General features: G+C 47.3%; 1 protein-coding gene across 4 annotated transcripts in view; it reads left to right on the top strand.

Annotated features, from left to right (window-relative positions):
• The first annotated feature begins 7590 nt into the window (after nucleotides 1–7590).
• LOC133976178 (potassium voltage-gated channel subfamily C member 1-like) overlaps nucleotides 7591–23489 on the top strand; it is a 37788-nt gene continuing 21889 nt past the window's right edge. For all 4 annotated transcript variants that reach the window (XM_062414316.1, XM_062414317.1, XM_062414315.1 and 1 more), the window contains exon 1: nucleotides 7591–8211. In XM_062414316.1, the coding sequence (XP_062270300.1) occupies nucleotides 7591–8211 (621 nt within the window). The remainder of the gene's footprint in view (nucleotides 8212–23489) is intronic.

Here is a 23489-nt window from a genome sequence, read left to right as displayed (position 1 = left end):
ATATAACAAACACTCCTCACTGCACACTTGGTGGGTGTTTCCCCATCTACACCACCACATCAGACCAGTTTCATGCCACTGAGAGGAATGTATGTGTGTGTGTCTCTGTTTGTGTGTGTGCATTCCTCTCAGCATCATTTTCAGTCATGCCTGCATGAGTAACTGTCAATGTGTGTGTTGCTTTTGTGCCTTTTCCACGCACGCATTTTCGTTTTACTTGCCTTTGTGTGTGTGTTTGTCTCACTGTGCGTAAAAACGTGCGTTTGTGTGGTTGTGCACACTTGGGTAAGTGTCAAGGCCTGAAATGGAGGTTTGATAAAGGTACCACAGGGGAGGAGGGCGAGACACACAAACACACACATGCACGACAGCGAGGGAGAGGAAGGTGTGAAGAAGAAATGTGGAGGGGGGGGGGCTACTGGAGTGGAACCATGGGGAAGAACATAGCGTCACTGCGAGGGATCTGGTCCTGCAGGTCTGTGGGGGCAGTTGAACGTCTAGACTCTGTCAACCTCAGCTCCGTCTGCATCTACACACAGTTTCATCGCGCCTCTATTTTTCCCTTCACTTTCTCGTGCATCACACGTTTTCTTTTTCCTTTTTTTTTTTGTTGCCTTCCCTCTGCCAAGTGGCTCCAGCATGCTCTTCCCCTCTAATGGGAACTCAAGCTCCTCTTCCTCCATTTGCTCGCTCCCTGCTTTTCCCCACCTCAGCCCTGCATTATAAATCCACAGCCTGAGCTATTTTTAGATGTGAGGGTAACCCAGAAAACACCCCTTTCGATTCAAGCAAAAAAAAAAAAAATGAAAGGAGGGGGAATAAAAAGCCGTACCCACCAGAGACAGTGGCATGTTGTCAGTGGATGTGATTGGTAGAGTTGTCATGGGGCTTGACAAGGAGGGCCCTGCTGTGTAAGCAGGGGATGGAGATGGTGATGGTGATGGGGGGGGGGGGGGGGGGTAAATCTATTTTGAGGCCGTGATTGCATTACGCATCGGTCGTGTCCTGGGTTTGTGTGTGTCCCTTGCCCCTGACCCTTGCTCTCGCCTCGTCCCTGACGCTTTTCTGTCCTCACGTCGCAGCAGTTGTGGGAACTTCTTGTGTCCCTTCAACTAATTTATTACCCGATCGAGCTTGCCCCCCCCCCCCCCCCCCCCCCCCCACACCGTCGGCGCCTTGACCTTGACGCTCACCTCCAGCTCTCTTTACATCTCCTCTTTGGTCTCCATCGTTCCTCCTAGTAGAGGCCAACTTCTCTCCATCCTCCCTGGCTGCTGAGAGTCTAACCTGTGACTTCCCTTCTCCCTCCTCTGTGTCTAATCGCTGGATGGTTCAGAGGCCGGGCGTCTGAGCAGTCATATCTCTTTCCTCGTGCCGTTTCACCCGCCTGGCCCCGTGTATCACGTCTTTGCGCCGCTGGATCGTAATGGGCCTAATTACGCCGTTGGGGCAGTGTCATTAATTAGAAGTAGACGGTTTTAATACTTGAGAGAGAGTCGGAAGGTGTTGGGGGTTAGGTCTATTTGCTCTTGATGCAAATTCCACCGAGAACCAGATTTCAAAGTCAAAGGATATTAGCTCAGATTTTTCCACGTTCTAAAATAGAGCTCCTTCCCGACATGACACTCGATCCCATCCCATGGATTTCTCCCTCCTCTTGCACTCAGCGTTTTTTTTTCAGGTTTTTACTCACCTCTCCTCCACCAGCCATTGCTCCTCAGGGAGTTTTTGTAACTCCTCTCCTAATCACTCCCTTCAGTCTACCCCCCCCCCCCCCAACAAAACCTCAACGTTTATCCTCCTGTGGGGCAGGCAGGATTTTAGTCATGGACACCGACTGAGCTTTCAGAGCTCCATTACAGGCTCCATCGCTGCTCATCTATTCCTGAATATGGCCTTATGTATTAATCATCCCCCAGCTATAGCTAAAAGGAGAAAACCAGGAGTTCATGATTGCCCCCCCCCGTCTCTGTTAAAAGAAAAGGTGGCTGGATCATAGCAAGAGAGCAGGAGCATCTCCTGGAGTTGGAAGTGGTGGGGGGGGACCAATATGCACAAACCTGGAGCCCCTGGGGGGTGTTGCTGCTGCAGTATGTGAGGATTGGTCAGCCCCTGGAGATCTGTTGTGGCTGAGTAGTGGAGATGCCCCCTGGTAGATATCCTCCCTGCTTGCTTAATTGATTGGCTAGTTAATTCATGTTTTGGGAATAAGCTCCTGTTGAGGGGCCTCCTCTTGTGTTTCATCTGTATACACACCCCTGTTTCTGTTCTTGTCTCCCCTCACTCTCTTGCCCATTCATGCGTCTCCTCTCGCGTTCATTCTGATTTTATTTGATTCACCCTCTCGCTCCGCTCACTATTCTTGCACATGCACCGACACCTTATTTGGCTTCCTCTCTCCTGGCAGCATCAGGTTCCAGCGTGAGGCGCATTGACAATCTGAGGGAGGATAGCGATTGAAGGGGAAAGAGAGAGAGAGAGAGAGAGAGAGAGAGAGAGAGAGAGAGAGAGAGAGAGAGAGAGAGAGAGAGAGAGAGAGAGAGAGAGAGAGAGAGAGAGAGGACACTGTGTGGTGTGACACCGCACTAAAAGGGGAGGTGACCGCAGTGCTTCCACCGCGCTGCAGTGCCTCGCTTTCTCCGGCTGGGGTCTCCTCAACACCGGGGAGTGTGCGTGCAAGGGAGGAAGAGGGAGATAAGGTAGAGACGAGGAGGAGGGGTGAGGAAGGGAGGGAGGCGATATGGATGGAACAGCGTGAAGCCTTGTGGTTACATCCTTTGATGTGGCAGCGGGTGGAAAAAAAATGGCTGTGCACCAGAAACACATACGTAATCCGTGCACTGTCTCTCTCTTTCTCTCTCATATACACGCTCACACTCTTCTCTCTCTCTCTATCTCTCTCTCACACACACACATAAACACTCACATATATATCTTATACACTCGCCTGCAATACCCTTCTTTCCCCCAGGGGTACATTTGCCATTCTGCTCAGCTGTATATCTGTTTTACATCCCTACACTTGTTTTCCTCCCTCTCTACCTCCTCCTCGCTCTCTTTTAATCACTCTCTTTTCCTCTTATTAGTATTGCAGACCATTCCTAACCTCCCCCAGCACACTCCCCCTCTTTCACCTTCACAATCGTTGAGGTACCATACCCCGAGCCACCGCAAGGTCTTTTTCTTCTGTCTTCCTCCCCTCTTTGGTTTTTCCCAAGCACCCTCTCTCTCCTCTACCTCACCCTATCCCCTCCTTCTCACACACACACATACACACACATACACACACATACACTCTCTCTCTCTCTCTCTCTCTCTCTCTGTCTTTCTATCCTTTTCTCTCTCCTCGTCTGCCCTGTACCCCTCTTTCTCCATCTTATCTCACTCCCTCCTCTCTCTCCCCCTCTGCAATTGGTAAAGGTTTTGGCTTTTTCTGCCAACTGCTGGGTCTGTTCCGCACAGTCAGCACTTCCCAAATTCCTCCCTTGCCTTCTCTCTCTCTCTTTCTCTCTCTCCGCCACCCTCCCCGGTTACTGCTGCTGGTACCTCACATTCAATGCATCCCATAATCCTATGCTCCCTCCCCCTCTTGCTGCAGTGTTTCTGCTAATATATATTAGCGTCAGTGCAGCCTTAGTGCATGTGCACGATCTCGCTCTCTCTCAGCCCCGTTCTCTTTCTCTCTATCTATCAGTCCTCTGCAGAAATGATCTTCCCCTGAGTTATAACGATTAAGCCTTGTTTTGGTCTTCTTCGCCCCGTTTGCTGCACTCAGGTGTGTGTGTGCGTCTCCCTCCCTTTATCTTCCTCCCCCCTCCCTCTCTCTCTGGAGTCTCTCCACGTGAGTGTGTGTGTGCAGTGGTGAGCTGGTAGTAGCAGGGTGGCGCAGGACATGGTGGCCAAGGCAGGAAATGCTGCAGTAGCGAGAGAGAGAGAGAGAGAAAGAGAGGTGGTGTTTTTTGCGGTGGGGGAGGTATTGTTCCTCCACTCTGCTCCTGTGGCTCCCCCCTCCCTTGCCTCTCACTCAGATTTGTACCTTTCTTCTCATGCGTATGCTCTGTCGCTCTCTCTGCCTTCCTTCTTCACCTCTGTGCTCGACTTCATTCCTCCATTTTCCATGCGACGCTCACTTTCTGTAGCCTCCACACCTCCTCCTCAGGGTTTACCCCCCCCCCCCCCCCCCCCTCTACTCATTGGTGTTGGTTTATTTTTTTCAAAGCAATTACACTCACTGTCAGTGATCAAGGTGTTGAGGCAGACTCTCAGGGATGTGCTCACTATTCCCCTCTATTAAACTGAGAACTGCAGGCGTCCTGAAGTGCAACTAGAAAGCATTCGGATCACATGCTCGTCAGGATCAATAATCTGGCTCTTGTTGACAACTAGACTTTTACTCATGTTATTAGTTAATGGAAAAGTTGGCAAGAACCCAGCAACCCCTTACCCACTGATTAACTCCGATTTAACTCAGATAAATTAAAGAATACTCAAGCAAATTAATAAAATCAATACGCGCGCCACACATGACTCCCGGGGAACAAAAGGCCATTTAACCACACTTACAGACTTGTGGCTGTCTGCGTATAAAATATTCAGCAGTCCACCAATAAGCTGCAACAAGGAAGGAAACGCCAAGGGTGCAGAGGTGCAAAGTGAAGTCGTCAGAGGGATGAAAGTTTCAGAGAAGCCTTGCATCCCGGCACAGGGAGGCAGAGTGTGCCGCTGTCCGTGGTGCTGAAACACAAACCTCCCAACACAAGCTGGTCCCTGCTGGAAAACCCCACAGGACAAAGCTGTCTTCTTACGCTGTCCCCTCCACCGTCCCACTTTCAAATCACCTCTTTGTTGGTGATGTTTTCACTCAATAATGAATTATTCCTATTAAACGTTTTTTAGTTGTTAAAGATGCAGACTAAATTACATTGGCTCTGCGACGCAGCGCAACTCTGCTCAACTGCAAAACTCGGTGCAGACATTTTTTGTCAAGCAAGCAGATCTCATGGTTCTGCAGAAAACACTGCAAAGAAGTAGAAATTTAAGGCATTTAACGCTTAAGGTACTTTATTTTTCTGATCTGTGCACATACGATACATAATTTAGTTTTTGTTTTCAGCTCTATGCAGTTTTGAATATGCGTACTTTGTTTACCCATGCAATAGCCTTGATCTTACTTGAGCTTACCTGAGTGTCGTTAAGTCTTTTTCCAGGATCCTCCAAAATTGGAAAAAGTTGGGTTTTCATGTCAAGAAAGGTCAAATTAAAATCAGAAAAAATTAACTTAATGTCAGTAAATTAACTGAAAAGAAGGGAAAGGCAACAAACTTCTCCATAAATCCAATAAGATCGAAAAAAGTGCAGTGAAATGAGCCAAACAACAGTAAATACACGTAAGAGAGGATGACTGCAGTGTCCCACAAAATAGGCAGCAAAAGTCTGAGAAGGGGAGAGAGAGGAGGAGAGAGTTGAGCCAAAGTGAAGGAATGCTACTTTGAGCAGAGGGAGGGAAAGAATGGGTCAGGAGGATAAAAAGAGGGGAGGAATGAAAGAAAAGACTGCATTAGAGCTGAGTGGAGGAAAAGGGGGAAGGAGCGGAGAGAAAGAATAAGAAAGGGAGAGAGAGGTGGTGGGGATACTGGATCGGAATGTTGGGATAGGAGGAAGAGGAAGAAGAAGTGAAGCCTTGATTCCCCTTCAATGAAATGTGATTCCCTTATGCGGAATAGTGGAGAGCGAGCGATGAAGGAAAAGTGAGCGAGTGTAGTGGGAGGGAGAGGAAGGGGGGGGCAGTGGGACCTCACATGGGAGAGGAAGGGGGGAGGGAGCACGCTGGATTTCTTTGAACAGAGGAAAAAGGTTAACAACACTGATACGCCACACGTAGAGGCTTCTTTTTTTGCTGCGAACGCGTGTCTCCTCTGAAGCCCCCCCCCCCACCCCCACGGATGGCGATGCAGCTCACGGGCGAACAATCTGACCTCGCTGGGAGAAGGAGAGAGAGAGAGACAGACAGAGAGAGAGAGAGAGAGGGAAAGAGAGCGAGAGCAAATAACTCTGGCTTTTTTACTGCAGCAGAATTCATTCACTTTTATAGCGCACTCTCCTTTTCTCGATGCTCTCCCTCCTCCCCCCTCTGTGCACTCCTTTCCTGCAACCCCCTTCTTCCATTACAGGGGGGGGGGGGAGACTATATCGCACTGGCTGCTCACACAGAAGGGATGCTGCGTTCACTTTCTCCCCCCCTCCACACTTCCATTTCTCCCTCGCTCCCTGTCTCCAGGTGTATGCCTGCCTTGCTTTGCCTGATTGTTCTGTCCTTTTCTATCCTTCCATTACAATTCAGATTTATGGCCTCCTCCTCCTCCATCCTCCCTCTCTCCCCTTCTTACCCTCTACTCGTTCTTTCTGCTTCCACACACACACGCACACACACACACACACACACACACACACACACACAACACGCACACACATACACACACAGACAGACAGACGCATATACAAAGCAGTGCATGGGAGAAGTGCCAGGCGGGGGATTGACTTGATTTTGTGTGAATCTCTGTGCGGGGGGGGCAGCAGTTTGTTTAGGACGCACACGGGCTGATTGAGGAGATCTAACACTAATACGGACACTGCACTCTCGGGAGGCAATTAACACACGTCACACACACACACTTATATTCTCACACACACAAACACACACAAACACATACAGTGCTGCACCACCGCATGTCAGAGAGGCATTCTGGGGGTGGGGGGGGGGAAGCCGGATTTAAAAATGTCCCTCTATTTCCTCCGTATTTCTGAGCCTTCACCTTCTGTCACAGGCTCTTGAGGAAAAGAGCATGGCTGCTGAGGTGTGTGAGTTGTGTATGTGTGTGTGTGTGTGTGTATGTTGGGGGGGGGGGTGTCTCTGGTGATGGTGGTGTTGTTTGTGTGCTGAAGTCTCACAGTGGCCTAATTAGGGAGACGATTCGAATGAGCGGGGGCTCGAGCATCATCCACTATGGAGACAGGACAAGGGGCTACAGGGCGACATCAGAGTGGCTGAGGGATGCCCCCCGCCCCCGCTGGGAACCCCCCCCCCCCCCCCCTAGCCTATTCACATAGCTTAAATCTGCCCATTACCGTGCATGGTGTTCACAATCCCCCTGTGAGGACGCTGACTCATGTGCTGCAGCGGAGCCACCTCACCTGTGTGTTGTTGTTGTCTTTCGTGTTTGCACTAATAAGTTGGAGGCATGTTTTTGCTCCACGCAGGATGCTGTGCCGAAAACTCCCTCATCTTCATCCCTGCATCCCCCTCCTCTCCCTCTTCACTGCACCTGCACAAGGTCATTTTGCACCAAATCCACCATCACCATGATTACCAAGTGAAACCTTGTGCACAGGCAGCCGCTGTAAGCATCCCCACTCTGTATTGTAATGTTGACAATCCACCGTCTATTTCTACCCTCTGCTAAACAATTCTGCCCTTTTTCCCCCTCTCTCTCCCTCTCTCTCTTCCCGCAGACTCCTCCGACTCCTCCCTCCTCCTCCTCCCCTCGGTCTCTCTCATCCTTTCCCTCCCCCCCCCCCCCCCCCCGGTCCTCTATGCTCAGTTCGGTGTGTGTATCCTCTTTTAAAGGGCGCAAGGGTGGGAACAAGTCGTCCAACAAAGCATGTTACAGCGCAGACATGACTTGTCCGTCGGAAAGCGAGAAGATCGTGATAAACTGCGGCGGGGTGCGGCATGAGACCTACCGGAGCACCCTAAAGACGCTGCCCGGCACCCGCCTCTCGTGGCTCACCGAGGCGGACGCGTTCAGCAACTTCGACTACGACCACAAACTCGACGAGTTCTTCTTCGACCGCCACCCGTCGGTGTTCTCCTTCATCCTCAACTACTACCGCACCGGGAAGTTGCACTGTCCCAACGATGTGTGCGGCCCCCTGTTCGAGGAGGAGCTCGCCTTCTGGGGCATCGACGAGACGGACGTGGAGGCGTGCTGCTGGATGAACTACCGGCAGCACCGGGACGCGGAGGAGGCGCTGGACAGCTTCGAGAATCCGGAGCCGGACGCGCCGGACGACGACCCGGCGCTGGGCGGCGCGGACGGGGACTTGAAAAGACTGTGCATGCAGGAGGACGCGCGCAAGGCAGGGTGGTGGAAAACCTGGCAGCCGAAAATATGGGCGCTCTTCGAGGACCCCTATTCCTCCAAATATGCCCGGGTGAGTCCCCCCCTCATACATCCACCCACCCACCCATGTCTCCTGCAAGTTGTTCCTGCACCGCTGCACAGGGGTGTTACCTCTGCTTGATAAGTTTTAAAACTTCTGTTCTCATCGCACCTGCAGTGAAACCCGCCCCTGCTAATGACCCCACTGTTGGTATGCGTGTGATCCCCGGTCAGCTGCAGCTTGTATTAACTGTTAGGATATAAACCTACTGATATTGAATAATTAATGCCGATAGCATAGGGGGAAAATGGAAAATGAAATGGCAGCAATATCTGCTGGTACATGGCTATACTATCCAGGCTCGTTCACCTCCACGTCTTTGCCTTGATACATTACACATATTGAATGCCGTTTTGTTTTATCGCCCTCGTAATTCCTACACTACTTGAGCGGGTTTAATACATTATCTGCCTCCAAACGCAGTATCCGCTGCACCCCTGCATCCAAACGCCTCCATTAAGTCATACATGTCCGTTTACGATGCACATCAATGCGCCGTATTTCACCGTTACTATTATTTATTGGAGCAGCGCACTGAAGGTGGGTGGGGGTGCTCACACGACGACGATTCCTGCATGTTTTCTCCCACATTTGCCCTCCCCAGTGCTCTGCTGTTTTTTGTTTTTTTGGGGGGCCATTCCCCCCCCGTCCCAGTCTCCTTTTACGCACAGGATTTGTTACCATCACGCATAACTTTCTCCTACATTGGGATGCCTGCTATTGTTCTTGTGTCAATAGGGTAATAGTCTTCCTCTTGAAAGCAAACATTGATGGCGTTTGATCACACAGGTGTTGGAGTAACAAGTAACCCTCACTGCGTTTTTGATCCCGGGCAGATAAAACAGATCCAGTGGCCTTTTGGTTCTTTTACAGACAAATCCAGCAGCTTGATCACATCTGCTTTGATTTCTGTTGTTTTGTATAGCCGGTGATCTAGTTTGATCATCCTTGCCTGCGCTTTTTTGTGCCAGTGCAATTTTGCTCTTTCAGTCAGGAAGGTGTGTGAGGGCTCTTAGGTGCATGCTGTGGATGCATGCACTGTAGGTGCAGATGCAAATCCACCTGCAGTGGCCAGTTCGTGCCATCACACTGAAAATGTCAGTGTGCACCCAGCAATGCATATACTGTATTCGCTATCACATACACACCTCATCTGGCACCATGGTTTGGTCTACACACCTAGATTCAGTTCCCTGTGATGGAGCAGTGAAGTGTCTGGCTTTGACGGACAGATGGTCTGCTTGAGGCCACCTGATCTGTCTCCCTGGACTCGGGCTTACGGTTAGGGTTAGGGTTATGGTTGATTTCTCACCATCCCAGCCTCCCAAAAACAGCTCATAGCCGAGAGGCTGGCTGCTTGATTCCCAAATGTTGCAGGGGAGGGAGATTTCCAAACAAGGCAGGGTGACAAGCACGAGGCAGAAAAGGTGCTTTGCATGTAAACAGAAGTGGTTTCGCTGCTGAATTCTGAATCATCTCAGAGCAAGAGGGGGCAGCATTTGCAGCACTGCCATACCTTGGATGCAGGCTACTGTACCTGCTGCCTGTCCGCCGGAATGCTGTATATTATGTAATGTACAGTTCAACATCACACTGGCTGCTTAGATTTCATAAATGATACAAAAGCAGAGATTCATTGAATGCAGGTATAGTGGCGTTTGTGACACCACAAAGGGGATATGCAGAGTACAGAGCAGGTAGTGGGTGGGATTCATTTCAGTGGCTGCACAACGCTGCCTCTATTTGTGGGGGAACGCAGCCCCATTTCCCTCCATAGGTCTAATATGCCAGTGCTATACCTCAAACAGCGATGTGACCCAGATCACTCTCTATTTCCTCCCTCCCCGCTCCTTCTAAAAGTATCCTGTCTGATGTGGCAGAACCTTTTGGTCTCTCGGTCCTGAGCGATGCAAATTATATGCGAGGAGAAGAGAGAGAGGGAGAGAGAGAGAGAGAGAGAGAGAGAGATGAATAGACGCTAGGACGGAGGAAAAAAAACGAGAGCGGTGATGTGGAAAAACAATGAGACAGATGAGAGAGAGACAGAGGGAAGAGGAGGGAGACGAGAGGAAATAGAGGGAGACAGGAGGAGAGATGTTACTCTAATGATTTTAAGGGGATTTTGCTTCCACGGCTGTGATGTAACGGATCAGCAATCAATGTTTTGATGAGAGCGTTCGATGGGCAACGCAGGTTCTTATTTTCCTTCAAACCCCCCCCCCCCCTTCTTCGCATACGGTCGTGCGAGGCTCGCTTTTGGATCTATCACGGTAGCACACACATGTACAAATGCACACATGCTGGTGCCTGTGCTGGCTTTTCTGCTGCAGTAGACACAGGAGAGAGCAGGAGGAAGAGGAGGAGGAGGAGGAAGGGGAGCACTGGAGGAAGAAAAAAGAGGTGGAGGGGCTGGGAGCGAGAGGGATATTGGCAGGGTGAGGGAAATGGAGAAGGGGTGAGATAGTGGGGAGAAATGGAGGGAAAAAGGGGGTGAGCCTGAGAAGGACACGGAGGGAGGAACGAGGGAGACGACGAGGAGAGAAGGAGAGGGGTTCGGAGAGAAACAGGGAGGAGGTGACAGCCACAGGGAGAAAGAGGTTCTGTGATGGGGGTGGGGACACTTGTCTTCGTATCTTCGATTATCTGTGACTGCTTGAGCCATCGACTCTTCCCGCCCGGGCCCTCCTGTCTGCCTATTGATTGATTTTTTATTGATTATCTTCTCTTTTGTCCGTTTTTTTAAAGCCACTCTCTGTTTCTCCATCACCTCTTAAAAAAAGGAGAAACCTGACAAGGACTCCGGGCTTATTCATGGTGACACGATGGCCAACCCACCGAGAAAATTTATGGACGTATTTATTTCTTTGATGAGGTGTTACACAATACAATTTGCATCTGATTCTTTATCGATCCACGTCTGGATAACAAATAGATCTTGACGCACACATGTATCATGTAACTTACTGTTTTAAACTCTAATCTGCCTGCAAGACAATTATCCTAATCGAATGAGGAAAGGATCCTCCAGAGTCAATAAACTGTGTTTATTGTTTGTCTGTGTTTTTTTTTTCTTCACCCAATGTAAATCTAATTTAATGCAATCGCTTGTCACACAGCAGATTGAATATATGTTGTCAAATTTAGATGGATCGCTAGATAGTGTCCCCCTAAAAGTAGCATTTGTTATTGTTATGGAAACTGAAAAACTTTGATAATTGAAATAAGAATAGAAAAAAACTCCTGTGCAGTATTCGAGGTGTTTACATGAAGTATATAAGCACAATAATATAGAGTAAATCTTGCATCAATAAAGTATTTTCTATAGTATGTTGTATAAATGGTCGACTCAGTATAGATCCCACTGTCACGTTGTCGTCCTCATGCGTTCCCATTGTCCTGCTGGTTCAGCTGTGTTTTGGATGTTGCCAGTTTCTGATCAGAATGCTGTCACAATGCTTTCATAAACACAAATGTGAGCTGTCGCTGCTCCGGACGGCCCCGGAACAGGTCGTCTCTGGGTAGAAAATCAATGGGCCGGACAGAGATGAGAAGATAGATGTATTAATAAGTGCAAGAGTAAATATAGATATGGTGTTGGGTGGAAAAGGAGATCGCCCGGGGCAGGGTTTGGATGACATTCCCATTTTTGTCTGGGACATTGCGTCAAATCGTTCAGGAGGAAGACCTTGTGGCCAAGAAGTTGAGTTCTGTGCGAGTTTGGAAAAAATATAAGGGAAGGTATTCTTGATTTCTAACAGACTAGGTCAAAGGTTCGCAAATCGTCTCAGCCCACGACCTACAAGATAACCCTGCCAGAGACCTGTGACCCCAATTATCCCAAATTATATTGATTTGAGCGTTTTCACAGAAAAGTCACCTACGTGCACGAATTGCAATATTTCATTCAAAGCATGAACCCCCCCCCCCCCCCCCCGCCCCGCTTAAAGGCCTGTTTCCCACTTACTTTCTTGTTCCTCTCCCCGATGGGCTGCATCTGAAAATAGCAAAGAGAGGGAATGGAGGCCATAATTCCATTCTCTGGTGGCTGAATCTGTTCCTCCATTGCTGCTGAGAGGATGAGGCTGTCACTTGTTATGACCGTTCAGCACATAAGCAACATTTATAGAAACTGAAAATAGCTAAAGCACCAAACCCGTCTTAACAGAAGGATTCAAGGGAGATATTCGTTGGTGCCCACTAAGTTTAAAGAGGTAAACAGTGTTCCTCTGGCAGTAGCTGTTGGCAGGGGCGTGATAATTAGTCCCCCCGTCGTTCCTGTGCCCGCAATTGGTAAATGTACTGCGTTCTGTACCTCAGGCCTTCTCACGTTGTGTACAACATCCTCAGAAGTCACAGTCCGTACGCTTGTTGCCTTGTAACTTGAGCGCCGTCTGTTGGTGACACTTAAATGGATAGATGCTCGATGTCTCATAACAAGGACAGAGGGAAGATCCTAATGTTGAATAAGCAAGATAAGATTTTTGTCTGGGACATTGCGTCAAATCTTTCAAGAGGACCCAGTTTTCCGATCAGATGCCTTTGTGGTCAATCTCCTCTCAAAGCACCATTTGTATCTCAGAAATGTACAAGTTGCCCCCATGCCCCCCGTCCTAAATCAGACTTTTGTTTTCAATTTTTGGGGCCTGTTTTTAAATTTTTTAATGGGGAACATTGCTTTGTCCAGAACCCCCCCCCCCCCTCTTCCTCTCTCCCTGAAGGTCATGTCTTGTTGTTCATTGTTTTCTTCTTTTCCACACCATTTGTAGCTCAGAAATGCACAAGTTGCCCCTATGCCCCCGTCTTAAATCAAACTTTTTTTTTTCGGATTTTGGCCCGCAATTTTCTTAATGTACTGTGTTCTGTTTCAGTTTTTTTCCTGACAGCGTTCTGTACCTCAGGCCTTCTCACGTTGTGTACAACATCCTCAGAAGTCACAGTCCGTCCGCTTGTTGCCTTGTAACCTGAGCGCCGTCTGTTGGTGACACTTAAATGGATAGATGCTCGATGTCTCATAACAAGGACAGAGGGAAGATCCTAATGTTGAATAAGCAAGACACCCTTTTGAAGGGGATGAAAACAGAAAGCAGTGTTTGATTTGAACTACTTTGTGGTTTTACAAACACGTAAATTTGTCTTCTGGATTATTCTGGCCTTCTGTTGTGGATCCAGAGACTTTATATAGAAGGTGGACGACGCCTCTCCAACGCTGAAACATATACGGGATATGAGTGCGGCCCTCTTGTGCAATTGGAGCCAGATTCTTCGATGTAGTGATTTCCTGCCAATTTACGTGCTCGACCAATCGCGACTCAGTCTCAGCTGTCAAGCATGACTTCGCCCTGTTTTTCTCAAATAACTGATTTAAACCAATATTACAGTGAGAAGTAAGAAGTAAAGTGTATGACAGAAAATATAATTTTAAAACCGTTACTTTTAAATTGGCTCATATCCCATCCACTAACATAGAGGAGGCAGGATGGATGAACTACACTGTAGCCAGTTGGTTTTGCTGTGTTTTGGATGTTTCCAGTTTCTGATCAGAAGGAACCAGTTGCCTTTGTCGGCATCTCCTCTCAAAGCACCATTTGTATCTCAGAAATGTACAAGTTGCCCCCATGCCCCCTTGTATGGGGGCATTGTATGGCCCCCATTGTATGGGGGCCTCCGGAAATCTTTCAGGAGGACCAAGTTTTCCGATCAGATGCCTTTGTGGTCAATCTCCTCTCAAAGCACCATTTGTATCTCAGAAATGTACAAGTTGCCCCCATGCCCCCCGTCCTAAATCAGACTTTTGTTTTCAATTTTTGGGGCCTGTTTTTAAATTTTTTAATGGGGAACATTGCTTTGTCCAGAACCCCCCCCCCCCTGTCTTCCTCTCTCCCTGAAGGTCATGTCTTGTTGTTCATTGTTTTCTTCTTTTCCACAGCATTTGTTGCTGTGGAACACACAATGCTGTCATAAACACAAATGTGACCTGCCGCTGCTCCGGACGGCCTCAGCACAGGTCGTCTCTGGGTAGAAGATCACTGGGCCGGACAGAAATGAGAAGATAGATGTATGAATAAGTGCGAGAGTTAATATAGATATGGTGTTGGGTGAGAAGGAGATCGTCCGGGGAAGGGTTTGGGTGACATTCCCATTTTTGTCTGGGACATTGCGTCAAATCTTTCAGGAGGAACCAGTTTTCCGATCAGATGCCTTTGTTGTCAATCTCCTCCTCAAAGCACCATTTGTATCTCAGAAATGTACAAGTTGCCCCCATGCCCCCCGTCCTAAATCAGACTTTTGTTTTCAATTTTTGGGGCCTTTTTTTAAATTGTTTAATGGGGAACATTGCTTTGTCCAGAAGCCCCCCCCCCCCTCTTCCTCTCTCCCTGAAGGTCATATCTTGTTGTTCATTGTTTTCTTCTTTTCCACACCATTTGTAGCTCAGAAATGCCCAAGTTACCCCTATGCCCCTGTCTTAAATCAAACTTTTTTTTTCTCGTTTTTTTGGGCCTGCAGGGTTTGGGTAACATTCACATTTTTACCACTCACATGGAGGAGGCAGGATTTATGAACTATACTGCAGCCAGCCACAAGGGGGCAATTACGACACTTCTTGTGCAGCCGTCGCGTTTTCCACCTTTTAATTTGTTTTTCTGTGAGAGTTGAACTCCATTGGTTTATCCTGTGTCCAGATTAAACCCCCATTTGTTAACAAGAGTATTGCAATTTTGGTAAATATAATTGTTTACTTTCTTGCCAAAACTTAGATGACATGATATGATACATTCTTCACTTACATCGAAACTGATAAATGGAGGTAAACAGTGTGTCCAGCTCTGTTCAAAGAGAAAAAATAAGTTATCCTCACCTAGAAACCTTAGTAATTGTCATTTTATATGATTTAGGTTATTGTCTTATTGTAAAAAATACGCATATATAAAATAGACCAGTATTCAACACTTTTTTGTTTTCTGTCAAAGGAGTTATATATTACATGTTGATTATTGAGCTTTAAAGGTGCTATTGTGTGGAGTTTTCTTCTGTTTACAGTCGTTCAACAACAAAACAAGTGTATTTGCCAAAATGTTGAACTATTAGTATGTGTGGCGCCACCTTCTGAACAGAAGTCTTTAACATTTAGTCTGATAATGCTGCAATAAATCCCCCAGCTACCTTTCTCCCTCTCCTCTTTATGTTCTTCACAGCCCTCTTCCTCCATTTCCTCCTCTGAGGTCCATTTAGCTGGGCTGGTTAAGTGCTGAGTCAGCGCTCCTCGCTACTGTACAGACGGTCAATTAGTCTGACCTTGTGGTAAACCCCGGTCAATTTTGCTCTTATGGTCCGGAATAGAAATGAACCAGGAAACTGGCATGGTGGAGAGCTCACATGGTGCCAGAGCCGATTACAGTGGTGGGAGTCTGAAATCTCTAACTGGGGAAAATCTTGTCAAAACATATGAGGGAACAGTGTATTGTGTACTATAATCACACAAACCGCCACACGCACAGGCCCATGTATATGTAAACAAACAGCTGGGCACATACTGATGGAGGAATTTTTTTGAATGTGCGCTGAATCTAAAATCCTTTCACTGCATCAAGGCGGTCAATTATTCATGAGCAATCTCCGGGCACACACTGTAACCGAAGGAAGACTCGGCGTGGTACACAAACCCATTACCCGCGGTCGCTGCGACACGCGTCTATACATCTGACCCCCTCGAACACTCGCCTGGACATAAATCTGTCCCCGTACACTCACCTTTACACATTGGCCCATAGTCTGTAAGTGTAGCTGGCCATAAACCATTCGGCCGAGCGTTCACACTCACTGCGGGCAGATAAATCACCTCGTTCGACACGCCTCCACGTGTAACCCCGCGGATCACTTTCACACGTGGGAATGTCCCACATACAAAGACGTACATCAACAACCTGAATGTTAATTAGCAGGCAGCTTACAATGCACTTATGCTTTTTAATTAGGAGCAATTTCCAGGGCTGAAAATGAAAGAAATATTGTCATTATTTAATTTTCTGTGAATCGTTTATTGTTTTGTAAATAGGATATTCGACAGCTATTCTATATCTGTCCCTGTTCAAAAACTTCGATTGATTGAGTATTTTATATTTTATATATTTGATAAATATGCTGATTATTTACAATATAAACCAATTAGTCATTCTCAAACCCCAAGTTGAAGTCATCAAATTGTTCACTATGTGCAACAAAGAAATAAACAAAAGAACAAACGTTTACAATCATAAAGCACAAAGACAATTTTAAACTACATTCAAAATGAATCCACTGTAACAAATATATGTTTTTCCCCCTATGTCAACTAATCGTTTTATTGATTTATCACTTTAACTCCACGGATATTCTAGATTATCCGTTATAAAATAATAATAACTGTTCATCGCAATTTCCGAAAGACCCAAAGTCAATGTTTGTATTTTTCAGACCATCAGGTCCAAATCCAAAGAGATTCAACTCAACATCAAAGAAGAGACATCACTCAGCTCATATTCACATTTGAGAACATGACCACAGTCACACTTAGAGACCATGAGCTAAAATAGGAATGGTTATTAAATATGTTGCTGATTTGTGGTGCGGTGAACAAAAACAGCAACATATAAGTCCGGTCTGATGTGCAGGTGGTTCGCTTTGCGAGCGTCTCTTCATGGTTGGCCGTGCGTCATTACCCGGTGGCACTTAAACAGTCAAAGTGGATCCATGCTCATTCCCTTGGAAAATGATTTTGGAGGGGACAATCCCTGTGTGACCATCTGCTTCCTCGTGATTGTCCCTCCCGTCCAAGTGGCTGGGGAGCGGCGAGCAGGGTGTGTGTGTACCATCGAATGGCCGCTTTTAAATTGAAAACGTGATCGAGAGCAGTGTGTCCGATTCTGGATGTGGACGGAAATGTATTTGTTAGAAATGGCCTCAGGATGTTTGTCGAGATCAAGACATCGTCTCAGAATTTGACTTGACACTGAGGGATGGACAGTTTGTTACGTGTTGTGCTCTTGTTTACCGAAAAAGTCCTTTGTGGGCGTCCCATTATGTTTCATTCTCTGTTTTTATGATGAGAGATTATAGACAGTCATTGGAGGACAGGGGGACAAGGAAGGGAGCGAGGGAGGACAGATGGGGGGGGGGGGTCGTTAAAAGGGGAGGAGGCGGAGAAGGCATGAAGGCAATCGGTCATCACAGCTACCAGGACTTGCTTTATTTGCCTTGGACATTACAAGCAGGACAGGAGAGGACGGGTGGATAAAGGGTTGAGATCGGCTGAGAAAGGGACTGGGGGTGGGGCGTGGGGGGGGGGGGGGGGGCTGCGTCGAAAGGACAACTAGTGTGCTGCAGTAATCTGTAGCGAATACAAAGCAGAGGAGAGGAGAACAGACACGTGTGCAGTTCACTCACCTCCACGCAACGATTGTTTGTCTTCAGAAATGTTTGTCAGGACTGCGGCGGGAATGAAATGGACCTGAACGCTGCAGAGCCGATACGACACAGTGACGTGTCGACTGGAGAGCGGCAGTGTGTGTCTGTACGGGTGTGTGTGTGTGTTTGTGTGTGTGTGTGTGGGAGAGAGCTTCCCGATTCATCTGCATCATGTCAAGGAGTTGAGTCATTGAGGGAATCTCTGCAACATCTCTGTCTGTGTTGTTATTGAATTTTTTTTTTTTTACCAGGATCCCTTCCAAGAGCGCTGACCTCAGCGAGTCAGGGTCTCCGGCACTCGGAAAAATTAAGTATATGCGAGGATTACCCAGAGCAGACGCTAATTATATCTCTAAGTTTCGTGCGAACCTGGCTCCAGCCTCCGTCACCGCTCCTCCTCCTCCTCCATCTCCCCCTGCATTCAGGTGTTTGATAAGCCTCATGCATACGTATGAAACTCGCACACCATGTGGCCACGTGTTTTTTGCACATTTGCAGTCATTCTATACATGAGGGCGTGCCGTTACGCTCCTCCTCCTCTCCGCCCATCCCCACATCTACCTCCATCAGTCTGAGCTCACCATCCTCTGATGTCACTGCCCGTCCTGGCTCGGACACCAGCCTCCTCCACCTACCCAGAGAGCTAGAGGGGGAAAAACGGGTCAAAAGTACTAGATATTGTCTACCTATCTTCAAGTGCATATCAGCTGTCATGGATCTCGATTAGGACTTGAGTCCCTCTGGATCAGTGCGCCCTGAAATCAAGACTATTCTTCAGTGATAGAGCCTTTGTCTTGTTGAAGCACAAAGAGGTTGACTACGTAGGTGACAAGAATGTAACTCCTAATTTGAACAACTGTCAGTTAACACAATTATTTGTCAACCGGTTCAATGTTGGTCGGCTAAGAAATGGCCCAACCTTAAGTGATTAGTAATCGTATTTATGTTTAATACTTCTGTCAGTGGTTTTGTATTTACCTTGCAGGCACAACAGCAGTGTCATTGTTCTCATTTTATTTTAAAGCAAGAAAACACATTTCCTAAAATGTTGGATACATTACAATATTTCACAGCAACAGTACAGATAAGAAAACGAAGGGACAGAAAAGGATCTTGATTTTTAACCCAAGATATCCGTCCAGAACCCCCAATGTGACCCAAGGATTAATCTGATTATTGGAGGTCATAGTTAATTGCATCAACACAGATGATTGCTCTGTATGTCATATTAATTGTATGTAGTGGACTTACTAAATACTCCACCGGGTATTTCTACTCTGGGACACATTGCCTGGACCATGCCAACAATAAATCTGAGGAATATTTGAGGGAGCAGCTAAAAGCCACTGAAGTTTAGACAAGTACGAATGACGTCTTTTTTGTACTATTCTCTCTCTCTCTCTCTCTCTCTCTCTCTCCCTCTCAGTCTGTCCACTCCACCTTATTGCTTGTCCATTTTGCACAACATGTCCCCAAACGAAACTCTCTCTCCGGACATTTTAGATGTTTGACGGTGTTTAAAGAAGCAAAACCTTCAAGTTCGACACGGCTCTGCAATGTTTCTCAGAATATAACGGTGATGATGATGATGGTGATGATGATGGTCATCAAGGGCTTTTCCTGTCACCCACCCAAGGTTATACTTGTACCGCTTGCTAAGTGGCTACTTCGGAGGTCTCTGAGTGACGGGCGCAGCCATTCACCCTAAGATAATAGATTAATCACCCGATCCCAGTCTAACCCGTAGTGCCTGTTGCCCTTCAGGAGAATCTTCTGTGTTTCCCATCATTTGAAATGTTCATTTTTGTCAGCCTCATTCATGTGCAGATTTCAGATTGTCCGTCTATGTCTTCTTATCATTGCTGACCCTGCAGCATTGGTCACCTATCAGCTTCGCCCTCTGGGGAAGACTCCCCCTCTAACCGGGCGCTGTTTGTCATACTAATGCTGGTGAGACATCGGCGTCAGTGTACACAGGACAAAGGGATTGTCAATAAGACGCACAATCTTTAATTTGTCCTCCCATCCCTGTCAAGGTCACTTTCCGTCGAGCTGACCAATGTTCACCTTTCTCTGAACAAGCGGCAGCCGCACCGAACGCTCACAGATTGACTCTCGCTCCTGCACGTTTAGCCCCTTTCCCTCCAGCTGCAGGAGCAGTGTTTGGCTCAGTCCTGTCCTTGGTGCCTGAAAGCAGAGGCTAACGCAGTGGTTGTCATGGTGACAGGGAGCCAGGCAGGGCTGTGGTAATACTGTAATGATATAGCTCTCCTGGATGGTGCCGCAGTAAACACAGCGCCACTAGGGTCCCGTTAAGGAAGAGCGCGGCGCACCGCCCTGCATGCAAAACGCCCGTAGAGCTAATATCAGCAGCCGACAATTTCTCCTTGGTTATATCGCTTACGTTCGTGCCCCCCCCACCTTTTCTTCCTCTCCGTCTCTTTATTGCACTCAAACTCCGCTGCCCTGATGCCTCCCCTTGATTGGTGAGATTCGCACCATTGTCTTCTCTCCTCCGCTCATCTTTTCATCTCCTCTTCCTCCATTCCATCACTCTCTCCGCTCTTCATTCATCCATCGAATCACAATCAACGCTTTCAATCAAGTTCCTCTCTCTTTCTCTCTCTCTCTCTCTCTCTCTCCCTCTCTCTCTATCTCTATCTCTATCTCTCTCTCTTTCTCTATCTCAAGGCCCGTTCTCATTTAAGTCTCTCTCTTTCTCTCCCCCCCACCCTAGTCCCTGAGTCTGTCTCTTTTAAATTCATGTTGATGATCTTTCCAAATCTAATTCCAGAGTCTAGTGAACAAGGGTGAATCTATTGGACCGTGAAGGTCATTGGGCTGCAGGTGTCACACACACTGAGGCTCTACTGTAGGGAATTGAACGCATTACGCTTCCCACCATTATTTCCATGTGCCTCTTCATCGTACATTCGGAGCATTAACATGGCTGCGCCGACGTTGCAGTGAGGGGAGGGATTTTGCGGTGGGGTGTGCAGAGACAAAGTGCCGGAGGAGATAAGTAAGTGTGAAGTGGCAGATTGCTACTTCTCCTTTTATCATCTTCCTCCACCTCTTTCTTCCCCTCCGTCGCTCCGCTCGCCCCTCTCCATCCCCTCAATGCACCGCTCGTGCAGCTACCACTTACTATCTGCGATCAGCAAGTGTGAGCGCACACCTCCTGTGCCCAGAGGCTGTTTGTCTCCCTTGCAATGTGAGTCACGTCCACACACACACAAGCCGACACACACACACACGGTCGTGCCAGGCACTCGCGCCAAAGACACACATGTACACGGGCACATACATCATACACAGGCAGGTGATGAATAGCTTTAAGTACATTTTTATTAGTGTTCAAGCAGTGGGAGCGCCTCCCCCTCTTTCCTCACACAGATCTCTGCTCGACATGCTGCTGCATATTTAAATAGGACGGGCTGCTGTGATGGATTGATCAATATTGATTTGATGTTCAGATCTACAGTGTAATCCACTGTGCTCTGCCATCATGAAATACTAGTGGATATAAATACCCAAACCATGAATTTACCAGCACCGATGCTACGTTGTGGCTTTTAATTGCGGCACGGTCAAATGAATTGTAGCACATCCTGTTGGTGAAAGCTGTTTTGTGTTTCATTCCCAGGTTTTGAGACTGAGGTGTTTTTTCCTGTGTGTGTGTGCGTGTGATGTCCCACCAGTAGAAGCACTCGACGCCACAGTTTAATTTAGAGGAAGAGGGCGAATCTGCAAATCAGGAGGGGGTTTCCTGGTTGCATCGCAGGTCTCTGGGGCCCGCGCTGTATTTATACTGCCACCGCCAAGACAAGGAAGACAAGGCGCTTTGAACATATTGTTTTGCAGTGGGTACATATTAATCCAGAAATGGAAAGAAAAGCAAAAGCAATCAGGGCTCGTTGGCAAATGGAAATTGAATAGTGTTCATTTTACATAGATTTGGCTCATATAGATTACATGGTCCTCTGAATAAATACTGTACAATATTATATATTAATTCATTTTGAGCTGCTTAGACCAACAGCTGATTTGTGTTTTCTCTTTACCCTGTAATTTGAAGCTGGGGCGTTGACCTCATAGGTACAAGGATCCATATAAAGAGTTTTCTGCGTGACATTTGAAATGAACGTTATTTTAATTTAATATATGATGAACTCAAAGTGACACCTGGCCTGTACAATGTTGTGTTAGTTCAGATCTGATCATGTTGGACATCCTAAGACGAGGACATCCACTGTGCTGTTAACTTGTCCGTTCCATTACCTATAACATCCTTGTAGCTTTTAGTATCATTAGTTTAACATTATAATACATGTTGACTAATGCAGATCTTAACTCGATCTTTTCATTTCATTGGACTGTGGAGAAAAGGATTCCACCAGTTCTGGATATTTTATGAACTTGCGTGTAGTAAAAATACACAAAACACGTCCTCTGTCCCTTGGTTTGACAGATTTGCTTTTATGGCTGAGGCCTGTCATTTACTATTAGCCTTCCGGCTGCTGATATCCCTCCTCCTCTGTCTTTACCCCCTCACGCTTCCTCTCACTATCACTTCTTTTTAGAACTTCTCTTTTCATGACACAGTCACATCACGTCCTGATCATCGGAGAGACGAGCTACCCGATGCTCCGGTGTCGGATACGTCAGTGAATCACGCTCCTCAGCGTCTCTCGCTCCCATCACGCTCTGTCCTTTCCTCTGAACTGCCTCAACTTTTTTCTTTGTGCTTCTCCATGCATGGATTCCACTTCGTCTGGTCTCCCTCCCACTTCTTTTCCCCCTCCTGTGTGTCCACCTGTGTAGCCTACATAGCAGATCTGACGTTACTGCAGCTTTGTGACTATTTTCTGTTTGCGCTCTCTTGTGTATTGCTAGTTTGTGTGTAATAACAACCCTGAAAGCACTGCGGCGGGAAAAACTAACTCTGAGGACAGATCCCACACTTCTAACTCCACTCAACATCTCAGTCTCATTACTCCCTGTGAGCCCCAGTGCTCCAGGTCTGTTATTATATTACTTACATCACTTATGTCTTCACAAGAAATAAACGGCAGCAGTAACTTCAGAATAAGAGCATAACACCTCATCACCCTGATTTGTACATGTGAAGGGATCCTGGTGTTCAGCCAATGAGGGAGCATCCTGAGTAGGTGCCACTGGTGCTATCCTGCTTCCTTGGGACAGGGTGTGCTGGTGTGGGGGTAGAGGTAGGAGGGTGATTGAGAACCTCAGCATGTGTGTGTGAGGGTGTCAGAGAGTGTGTGTGTGGTGGGATACAGAGGGGGAGAGCACTGCAGCAATCTGAGAAACTAGGTCAGACACTGACGAGCGAGAAACATAGAAGAGGAGAAAAGAGGTAGGGAGAAGAGATGGAGAGGGAAGGTAGAGATGGAGGGAAAAGAGAAGGAGAAAAGGGGTGGGGGAAAGGCTAGAGAGAGTCAGGGAAGGATAAATACAAAACAAGGAGAAACAAACTTGATGTATACATTACAAACTGCTCTGGATACTAAGATACACACTAATAATGTCGTTACAATATCTTGTTATTTACTTGAAATTATGCAACATGAACTTTACCACTGTTCCCCCGAAACTCTCAAGTCTATAAAGCAACACTGCATAACCTACATATATAACCAGTGTAGCTAATTTTGATACCAGTACAGGCATTTCAAAGTACAGACTGGACACTGAATTATGCATCACGGCTGACTTTCACGGAAGGTCACTTCTTTGGCTAAAAGCTTGTCGGCTAATCTCCTCGATAAATACGGCAGGTCAGAGTCTTAAGTCCTCCGCTAAGTCTG

This window comes from Platichthys flesus, chromosome 20, assembly GCF_949316205.1.
Source record: "Platichthys flesus chromosome 20, fPlaFle2.1, whole genome shotgun sequence".
Taxonomy (NCBI): Eukaryota; Metazoa; Chordata; class Actinopteri; order Pleuronectiformes; family Pleuronectidae; genus Platichthys; species Platichthys flesus.
Note: the sequence above shows the minus strand (reverse complement) of the source record. Positions and strands in the feature narration are given on the sequence as shown.